We start from the raw sequence: 11566 nt of genomic DNA, 5'->3' as shown, positions 1-11566 counted from the left end.
AAATTTGAATAGAACAGTAGGTGTCAATAAAGACAGAGGATTCCAGCATTTTTGTGAGAGAACTGAAGGTATATTGAAAATGGAAGGGACAGATAATAGAGATTTTTGGTACTACAAAAAGAATCATTCAAGATGAAAAAATTCTAATTCAAAAATACATGCAGAAATGGCAAATTTTGAATGAAATGTTTTGGAGCAGTTTTCTAGAAAGAAAGTTTAGAAATCAGAGTTTGTCTTAAGTCAATGACATGCATTTAGATAGAGATTTTTATAAGAAGTATGCTTTTGAAGGTTACAAATTTCTTGTGAGTATTCAAGTATGTCTGCTTTCAGTGTATTATTTTAGGAGCTGAACTGGGGACTTTGATACTCCTAACACTATTTCAAAATAGAATCACCCTCCCCACTAACCCACCATCTAGAAAAGATATAACACATGCCCTTTCCAAGTATTCTGTCAAGATCCTGCAAGTCAGACATTCTCTGGTGACTTAAGAAGTCAGTGCCATTAGGTGAAGACGCAAGAAATAATGGTTGACACTCAACTCCCAACTTGTGTTTTTTTGTAGCCTCAGCACCTTCGGCTCAGTGTAGGAACTTGAGGTCAGATGGGGAGAGGAGCAGTAGAGTTTTCTGCCTGAGCACACAGGCAAAATTTTATTTTATGCTAGACTCCATCTGAGTCCAAACATATTCTAGTTGAAAACAGACAAAAATAACAATTTTATGCTCTGAAGGAGAAGTGACAGAAATATAACTCAGGGAATTTGTACAGTCTACTGAACTCTTTAAAACTACTGGTCATTGCACAGTTTGGAGTTTTCACCTTATTAGCCTTCTCAGAATTGTTCAGTATTGTTGGCTTCCCTCCACTCTGGCTTTTCTTCCCCTCCCCACCACCCTTTTTTTCCCCATTAGTAACTTTGCATGGAACTTTGTTGCTGATAATATTTTGTATTGGATTTATTTATACTGTTAATATTAAGAGTTCTATGGGGATGTAGGCCGAGATTGGATGACTTTTGTAGTTTCTTAGTTTAAGTACCCCATCTGTTGTTTCAGTGAATTGTTTTCTTTTACACTTTTTCGAAACTATCATGTTTCCCTGGGGCCCTTCTCTTCAGCCATATCTTCTTTACTTTGGAAAACCTTCACAGACACCTGACGCTATTTCCTTCCTGAAGGACAAAAGACATGCCCTCTTCAATTCTACAGCAGCCAATGCTATGATCTTTTGGACCTCAGACATATTTTTAGAATGTCCTTAGATAGAATAGTATCTTCTCTTTCCGGATGTGAATCCTAGGTGATACGATCTCTGTTCCACTACCATTAGGACAAATCCACGTTCCCTTCTCTTTTGCATGTATTCTACCTTTACTACTCTCTTACAGGATCCAGAGCCGATCTGGCTGATCATGAAAGTTTATTTCTGCATTTGTAACAGAACAGCACTGCCATTGGAACATTAGCGTATTTTTGTTTGATTATGCCTTTTCTTCCCCAATCCACTACCATTTCTTTTATAGTTTCTTCTATTTTCATGTAGAATTGCTTTCTCAGTATTAGCCTCAGGGTAACAATTTAACTTAGAATGGAAAAATTATAAAAGTATTCTCTATGTTTTGTAATAAAGTCCAATTTCTAACATTCACTTATGTTCCTGACTCTCTAGTTTGATTCGATTTGTTTTTTATTTGTTTCTTGTGCTCATATATATCTACATTTTTTTCAGCTGTCTACTGAATCCCTCTTCTATCGAGCTGTCCTTCAGGGTATTATTAAAGAATGTTATGGCATCACCAAATGGTATGAGGATTTTATTTTAATAGAGACAACTCTATTGTCTTATAAGTGAAGTGATTTTATTCAAGTGAATTTATTCAAGATCACTGTTTTTTTTAAAAGAAGCTTTGAATTTGAGCATGACGTCAGTAGTAACTAAGAAGTATGCAGAAACTGTATCTTAGATATCATTATTAAAGTGGGGGCTCTAATGTTTCCTTTCTGTCCTGAAACATTGGGTAATGATATAACAGTATGTGTCAATTATAATTTAAAATTTTAGAAGTATTGAAATTTTATATATAAGTAATACAGTGAATATAATGTTATCATATGAGTAAGTTACTTTTAAAATGTTTCACAACCAGTATAGCCTAAACACTTAACTAATAAGAACAGAAATTAATCATAAATAATTGTGGTCCTTGTGCTACTGGTAAAATAATAGTCCTGCTCATGTTTTGTTTTTTTTTGTTTTTTTTTTTTGTTTTCCCAAATAATGCATTTGAAAATGTTTATACAGAGAGGCAGGGATGGGAGAATTTTTCTTTAATATTGGTTCAGTAACTGCTGTACTCAAGCATACATTTGCAATTCTGGCAAGTTTCATGCATATCCTTTTGCTAATTACAATGTTGGGATTCTGATAGCTATTTGGTTGTAAAAGGATTATTCTTCAAATTAAAATAGGACAGTTTTAAAGTTCTCAAAAACAAATCCACACTTATTAACAGAGACAGAAACTATTTTTAGATTAGTTATTTTTCGGTAAGAAAGAAAATAACCTACTTTTTTTTTTTACTGTTAGACATTATGACATATAAATATCTACATATACCATTGGTTTAGGCTATCATGTCTGTGTAGCTAACTCCTAAATCTTATTGCAGATCCATTTTATTTTCCATATGTTTACTCTTCAAAATTGTCTATCAGCGAATTTCTCATGCTTTCCTGAAAACTAGCTTTGTCTCTTGAGTTCACCACAAGATACTGATTTTGTTGAAAAAAATCACAGAAGTTTGCAAATTCATATCCACTCAAATATTGACTGCCTGCTTCCTTTGAAACCTCAAATCTCTTTATAAATTATTTTTACTCTTCCAATGACAACTTAAAATTGTCTCCATTTTTTATGAATCTTTATTCTCACTTAAAAATTAAACACTGTCCAGCCCTCCACATTCCTGCCTTCTTTTACTACTCAGAAGATAGATGGTATTTATTATAAATGTTTTCATTCCAAAGTCTGACCATTTAGCCACATTTGACCATGTTGATAACTGGGTTTTTTTTCTCCAAAGTCTCTTCCTCCTTATCTTCCATTAAGTTACATTCTGAGTTCTTTTTTTCCTTTTCCTACTCTGCATAGTCATCTACTTACTTAAAGCATTTTTCCTCTTAATTCATCTCCTACATATATCTTCAGTCTCTAAGATTTTTATACTCAGCTCCTGTCTCTTAATATTTCCTCTTTCTCTTAAGAATTACTCTCAGAACTAATATCTTGAATCAAGTATCACTCCTAATTCTTTCACTTACGTACCTTACAGATATATCAAATTCAGCATATCCAAAAAACAGTCAACTTCCCACTAATTCTAGTCAAGGAAGGTGCAAATAAATGGAAAGATACTCTGTGTTCATAGATTAGAAGAACTAGTAGTGTTAAAATCTAAATATTACCAAAAGCCCATCGGGATTCAGTGCAATCCCTATCAAAATCACAATAGTTTTCTATTTTTTAACAGTAGAAAAAACATTCCTAAGATTTATATGGAAACACAAAAGACTCGGAGTAGCCAAAGAATTCCTGAGGAGAACAAACCGGGAGAGATCACACTTCCTGATTTCAAGCTGTAGTCACCAAAACAGGATGGCACTACATAAAAACAGACAGACCAATGTAACAGAATTGAAAGCCCAGAAATAAACAGAAGCATATACAGTTGGCTAATATTGACAAGGGAGCCAAAAATACCTAATGGAGAAAAGACAATCTCTTTAATGAATGGTGCTGGGATTTTGGATATTCATGGGTGCTGGGCCCGTATCTTATACCACTCACAAAAATTAACTCAAAATGGGTTAAAGACTTTAGTGTAAAACCTGAAGCCATGAAACTTCTGGAATAAAACATAGGTATAAAACTCTTTGACATGGGTCTTGGTAATTACTTTTTGTATGTGACATCTCAAGAATAAACAACAAAATTAAAATATGCAAATGAGACTACATCAAACTTAAAAACTTCCACACAGCAAAAGAAATCATCTACAAAGTAAAAAACAAAAAACAAAAACAAAAACAAAAAAAACTAAAACTAAAAATCTTACAGACTGGGAGAATATATTTCCGAGCCATATATCTGATAAGAGATCACTATCCAAAATATATAAAGAACTCCTACAACTTGATAACAAAAAAAAATGTTTTAATGGGCAAAGAGCTTGAATAGATGAAAGGCCAACAAGTACATGAAAAGATGCTCAACGTCACTTATCATTAGGGAAATGTGAATTCAAACCACAATGAGAGTACCTCACACCTGTTAGGATGGCCGGGTGAACTACCAGATGATCCAGCAATTTCACTTTTGGTAATATATCTGAAGGAAGTGAATATACTAAATCAAAAAGATATCTGCAGCCCCATGTTCATAGGATTGCTATTTATCATAGCCAAGATACAGAGACAATTGAGGTATCCTTTGGTGGATGAAAGGATAATGGAATGTTATTCAGGCATTAAAAAATGAGGAAATCCTACTATTTGCAGCAACATCGGTGGACCTTAAAGACATTTTGCTAAGTGAAATAAGTCTGATGGAGAATGACAAATACTATATGATCTCACTTTTATGTAAAATATCAAAAACAACACCAAAAATAAAAAACACCAAACTCATAGAAAGAGATGAGACCTATGGTTACCAGGGGCAGAGGGTAGGGGGATGGGGAATTGGAGGAAAGTGGCAAAAAGGTACAAACTTTCAACTGTAAGATAAATAAGTAGTAAGGATGTTGTACAACACAATGACAATAGCTAACATACTATATAATGTATAGAAGTTGTTGAGAGTAAATCCTAAGAGTTTTCATCCTAAGAGGGTTTTTCCCGGTTTTTTTCTTTTTTTAAAATATATCTATATAAGAAGATAGTCATGTTAGCTAAACCTATTGTGATAATTATATCATAATATATGTAAATCAAACCATCATACTATACACTTTAAACTTGTATGCCAATTATTTGCAATAAAACTAGAAAAAAAGATAAGTTATGTATTTATGTGGTACTTGAATGTCAGTATGTCTCATGAAATTAGCTTATTCATACTTGAAGTGAACCGTTTTCTAAGACACTTGGAAAAAAATCGGGCATCCTTTGTTGATGTCAAATTTAGAGGTTAAAGTATTTCTTGTTAATGCAGAAAAATGAGGAAGGAGAAGAAGAACAAGAGCAAGAACTACTACAGGGCAAATACCTAAGAGAAGACAGGAATCAAGAGAAATAAGCCCAGTGTCTTCTAAGGATGCATTTCACCAGAGCATCTGTATAGAATAGGCAACTATCTGACAGTTACAGAGAGGGTGAGCACAGCTTTCAATAAAGTAACAGTTCTAGTGAAACAAAGGTTAAAGTTCATGGCCTGCCCTAGGAGGACTCCATAGGCCAGGAACACCACTCTTACCTTGAGTTAGATCTACTCTGTGAGTGAGGGTGAGCCATAAATCAAACAGTCCTTAAATGATCTAAAGCCCCACTTAGAATTATCTGAAGCTGTGATTAAAGTATTTCTGAGTATTTTTCTAGCTGCCTACTATTGGCAAATCCTCTTTGGACGAAAATAATATATATGCAGGCTCAAACTATCACTAAAGTTTCCTGTATATAGTATCTGGCAAGCAATCCCAAATAATCAGCCATATGATGAAATAGGACAACGTGACCAAAAACCAAGGTAAACCAACCACATGCACCAGAAATGGACTCATTGAAATTTAGAGAAAAGCTTAAAATAACAACTTGAGAAACTTCTACTTTGGGAAAATGGAGCAGTTGAACTTTTTTATATTTTTCTTGGTAATTACAGTTAAAAATCTAGAAATATCTATAAAATATAAGAAGATTCAAAGGATCTTGGAGAAAATAAGGCAAACTAGCTCAAGATCTCAGGACCCAAGGAACAACATGGTGGGAGTTCCCTGGGCTTTCTTATTGTCTTAAAAACCTTGCATTGGAAATGAAGTAAACTGCAATCTAGAAATGCCCATGGGCACATACCAAAAAAAAAAAAAGCCCCTAGTAAAATATCTCTTTATAACTAATGGAACAGGAAAGAAGGAGGCATAGGACAACTTTTAGACAAACCACCCATATTGCAGTCAGAAACCACATAAAAAATTGTGATCCTACTCTCACCTATGTCAACAAAGGCCAAGTGGAGAGCCCAGACTTCCATCCTTGCCAGGCTGTAATGAGGTTCCTGAACACCCCTTGTGGTGTCAGAGAATGGTGTTAGAGAAGGCCAAGTATGAACCTAAGATTTCCTTCCCGTCAGGTAGTAACAAGCACCCCACCACTACAGCCACAGTGCCAGAGACCATGTGGGAATTTGGACTTCCTGCAGTAAAATGGGATTACAGTCTCTCCCCACCAGTATGGCATCAGAGAAGGCCTAATAGAGAGTCAGGATTTTCATCATTGCCCAGCAGTTAAAAGGCCATCCCTACCACAGTATCAGATGTAAAAGAAGATGTAGAGAAGATGTAGGAAGCTGGAAGTCCTAGTACTAACAAAGTCTCAACAGGGTCTAGTTTATCTTCACACAAAACTTGTAAATGAATGTTTATGGCAGCTTTATTCATAACATCCCAAACTGAACCAGATGTCCTTCAACAGGTAAACAAACTGCTAATCCATATCATGTAATACTACCCAACAATAAAAAAAGAATGAGCTATTGATATAACAACCTGGGTGAAACTACAGAAAATTATACTGAGTGGAAAAAAGCCAGTCTCAGAAGGTTATATACTGTGTGATTCCATTTATAGAACATTCTTGAAGTGATAAAATCATAGAAATGGGAAGAGATTAGTGGTTTCTGGGCGAGAAAGAAATGGCAGGGAATTGAGTATGTTATAAAACAGCAATGTGAGTGATCCTTGTGTAACTTGACTGCATCAATGTCAGTATCCTGGTTGTGATACTATACTATCATGTTGCAAGATGTTACCATCATGAGACATTTCAGGAAACTAGATAAAGAGAATAACAATCTCTTGGATTTCTTTCCAACAACTGCATGTGAACCTACAATTATCTTAAAATTAAAAATCTATACTTAATATGTATGTATAAATAAAAATGTTTTGTCAGAGAACCAAAACATACAAAAATAACCTAGGTGAAAATTCTGTAACTGAAAAATAAAATAACTGAAATAAAAACATCAGTGGGTAGTATTAATAGCATTGTAGACACAGTTGAAGAAATAATTAGTGAACTGGAAGACAGATCAGAAGAAAGTATCCACAGTGAAGCATGAGGAAACAAAGATGGATAATACAAAAGAAGGACTAAGAGCTATAGAGAATACAGTGAATAGGTTTCACAAACCTATTATTTGAGAAAAAATTTAGTTACAGTTTGAGAAAAAAAGAAGAGAGGAAATAGGGCAGTAGCAATATTAAGAATTTTCCAAGATTGGAAAATAGACATAAGTCCAAGAAATTTAAGAAACATACAAACTCCATGGAGCAGCAAAAAAGAAAATAAATTCTAGGTACACCATAGTAAAATTGCAAAAAAAAAAAAAAAAAAAAAAAATTTAATGGAAACCTAATTAAAAATTAAAAAAAAAAAAAAAAAAAAGGCAAAGAAAACATAAGCAGCCAGAGGTGGGAAAGAGAGGGAGATAAGGGGCAGGATATCTCCAAAGGAACCAAAATGAATAGGTAAATTCTTAGCATAAAAAGAAGCTAGAGGTTAATGATATCTTCAAAGTGCTAAAAGAAAATAGACTACCATATATAGTATCATTAAAAAATGAAGGTGAAATAAAGACTGTTTCATACAAGTAAAACCAGAGCAAATGTGCTACCAACAGATAGCACTGAAGAATCAAGGCAGAAGCAAAATGATCCCAGATGAAGTTTGAAGATAAAGGAAGAAACAAAAAGTAATAGAAATGGCAAATAACATGTGAAAAAATCCTCCCTATTATATGTCGGCAGAGAAATGCAACTAAACAGCAAGATGCCACTACATACCTGTTAGAATATCAAAATCTAGAACACTGATGGCACCAAATGCTAGAAAGGATGTGGAGCAATAAGAACTTGCATTTCATTGCTGGTGGGAATACAAAATGAGACAGCAAATTTGGAAGACAGTTTGGTAATTTCTTACAAAACTAAACATACTCTTAACTATATGAATCAGCAATCCTACTCATTGGAATTGACCCAAAGGAGTTGAAAACTTATGTCTACACAAAAGCCTGTACGCTGATGTTTATGGCAGCTTTATTCATTATTTTCCCATAATTTCTTGGATGCAACCAAGATATCTTTCAGTAGAAGAATGTATAAATTAACTGTGGTACATCCAGACAATGTAACATTATTCACCCTAAAAAAAGATAGCTATGAAGCCATGAAAAGACTTGTAAGAAACTTAAATGCATATTGCTAAGTGAAAGATGCCAATCTGAAAAGGCTATATACTTTAGAATTCCAATCATGTGACATTCCGGAAAAGGCAAAACTATGGAGATAATAAAAAAAACTTAGAGGCAGCCAAGGGTTGTGGGGGGGGAGGGTGCCGGGGAAGGATGAACATACGAAGCACAGAGGATTTTTAGGGAAGTGAAAATACTCTGTGTGGTACGATATTAACGAATACATGTCATTATACATTTGTTCAAACCCATACAATGTAGAACATCAAGAGTAAAACCACCCAGCAATAGCACTGCTAGGAATTTACCCAAGGGATACAGGAGTACTGATGCATAGGGGCACATGTACCCCAATGTTCATAGCAGCACTTTCAACAATAACCAAATCATGAAAAGAGCCTAAATGTCCATCAACTGATGAATGGATCAAGAAGATGTGGTTTATCTATACCATGGAATACTACATGGCAATGAGAAAGAGTGAAATCTGGCCATGTGTAGCAACATGGATGGAACTCAAGGGTGTTATGCTAAGTGAAATAAGTCAGACAGAGAAGGATAGACACCATTTGTTTTCACTCATAAGTGGAACAGGAGAAATTTAACAGAGGACCATGGGGGAAGGGAAGGGGAAAAAATGGTTGTGGAGAGGGAGGGAGGCAAACCATGAGAGACTCTTGAATACTGAAAACAAACTGAAGGCTGATGGGGGTGGGGGAGAGGGAGAAATGGGTGATGGGCATGGAGGAGGCACTTGTTGGGATGAGCACTGGGTGTTATATGGAAACCAACTTGACAATAAACTATAAAAGAAAAAAAGTAAAACCATAATGTAAGATAGGGACAAGGGTGATAACAGTGTGTCAGTGCAGGCTCCTTATTTGTAACAAATCTATCATTGTGGTATAAGATGGTAATAGTGGAGGCTCTACATGTTTTGGGGCAGGAAGTATATAGAAATCTCTATATTTTCTTCTTAAGTTTGCTATGAACTTAAAACTGCTCTTAAAAATAATAAAATCTTAAAGTAATAAGAAGAGTTAATATGAGCTAAACCAAAAATAATACAAAAGTACAGAAGCAAAATTTTGTGTGACTTAAAATACAGAGAGAATTAAACAGTAAAAGTGTATAAATCAGAGACAAGTAAATGGAGTTAAAGTGTTCTAATGTCTTTGAGTTCTTCTTGGACATTAAAAAAAAATAACATTTTATTTTGGACTTTGTATAAGTCAGTGATGTTTGTTCAAAAATTTATGGTTTATGGATACCAAAGGAATGGTAAAGAATACAGAACTAACAAAATACTACTAATAGAGAGAAAATATAATATATTCACTCAGTACAGAACAAAGACAAAAAAGAAACCTAAAAAGATGGAGATATGCTTTTCATGTGTGATAGGCCAGTGGTTAGAGCTGAGAAACCAGGAATTTATTGTTGGACAAGGTATACAGTGTATGTTTTGATTAAAAATTGTGACTATCACCAACCTAGAAGCAGTGTCAGTCTGAATATACCCAGAACTCAAATCTAAAGATCTCAGTACCCAAACAGACTGAAAGAAGCTGTCATACTGAACGCTAACAAAGGCATTCAGCAGTCTCAAAATTTGTGAAATAGACTAAAAACTGGAGTCGAGGACTATGGACTAGGGAGGAGGACTATGATAACAATAGTTTGGGACCTCTGAACTTTCTTATATTTCTTATTTTTGGTATTTGATGTATATTATCCAAAAGATAACATTTTGTTTTAAACTGTTTTATGCTACAGTAATCTAGTCCATTCTTAAATGCCAGTTGACTAGATGAGAATGTTGATGAGTATACTTAACGGGAAAAGAAAAAAAAAAAACTCTTAATTGTTGGGGTTAAAATTTTCAAAACTAGCAGGAAAAGTAACTCAGAGACTCATTCTCAGCTGACTTGAGATAGTTGAGTAATCAGGAGAAAGAAAGCTAGTGGAACAACCTAAACAGAGGTATTACAGGGGTACCTGACCAGAGGTAAGGGCTTAACCGACATGATCACTTAGTACTGGGGCACCTAAACTCTTGCAGCAATGAGCCCATCCTTAAAACTTAATATGCTTTGGGAACACATGAGCCTTTTTTTTTTTAATTCTAGCTGAGAAAGTGCACTTAAGTGGACAAATATAATATATTCGTATATGAATAAAAAGACAACATTTTTAAAATGCCAGCTCTCCAAAAAATAATTGCTAGGTTGTTGCAATTCAGTACATCTAATGAACATCCCCCAAATGTATAAATGTGTGTATTTTTATGTTTGTGTGTATTATGGAATTTGTAAGTTTCAAAATATATGTGAGAGAACTGAATACCAAGTAAAGCCAAGACATTACTGAAGAAAAGCAAGGTTGAGAAACTTGTTTCACCATTTAACAGCACTTTTTTTTAACTGCAGTGAGTTAGATGATTGCCATTTTGGCCAGTGGAATTAATAGTGCAGAACAAACCTTTTGTCATATTGTTTTGATCATTAGAGAGAAGTTTTGTTTTACTTACAAAACTTGAAAATACTTTGTCTCAGCAGTGTCATGCCTATGTCTATATCCTGGAAGCTCTTATACATGTATTCCCAGAGACTTAGACAAAAATAATCAATAGCAGCAATGTTTTTAAGACCCAAAATCTAGGAACAGAAAGTTCATTAATAAGAGAATGGATAAATTGTATTGGAATAATACTATGCCACAGTGAAAGTGTATGAATAACAACTACATGCATCAGTGTAGACAAATCTTGTTCATATAAAAGTCACAGAAAAATTTCTTCAAGATGGTTCCATTTATACAGTTCAAACAAGCACAACTGTATAACTACTTAGGGGTATAAATATATAAGAAACAATTAAGGAAAATATAAGAATGGTAAATACAGGCAAGATTCAGTATTGTAGTTTTCAGTGGTGGGAGGGACATTTGAGTGTATACAGCATGGCAACTATAGTTAATAATATTGTATTGCATACTTGAAAGTTGTTAAGAGAGTAAATCTTAACAGTTCTCATCACCAGAAAAAAAAAAAAGCTATTTTTATAACTATGTATGGTGCATGTGAACTAGACT

General features: G+C 34.3%; 1 protein-coding gene across 1 annotated transcript in view; it reads left to right on the top strand.

Annotated features, from left to right (window-relative positions):
* The window catches only part of METTL25 (methyltransferase like 25), a 105134-nt gene that overhangs the window by 73993 nt on the left and 19575 nt on the right, over nt 1–11566 (top strand). Inside the window, exon 8 of the mRNA XM_077770192.1 lies at nt 1736–1809. Coding sequence (XP_077626318.1) covers nt 1736–1809 — 74 coding nt within the window. The remainder of the gene's footprint in view (nt 1–1735; nt 1810–11566) is intronic.

The sequence above is a fragment of the Crocuta crocuta genome, unplaced genomic scaffold (genome assembly GCF_008692635.1).
Source record: "Crocuta crocuta isolate KB4526 unplaced genomic scaffold, BGI_CrCroc_1.0 scaffold317, whole genome shotgun sequence".
NCBI classification, from domain to species: domain Eukaryota; kingdom Metazoa; phylum Chordata; class Mammalia; order Carnivora; family Hyaenidae; genus Crocuta; species Crocuta crocuta.
This window is presented reverse-complemented; position numbering and strand designations above follow the sequence as displayed.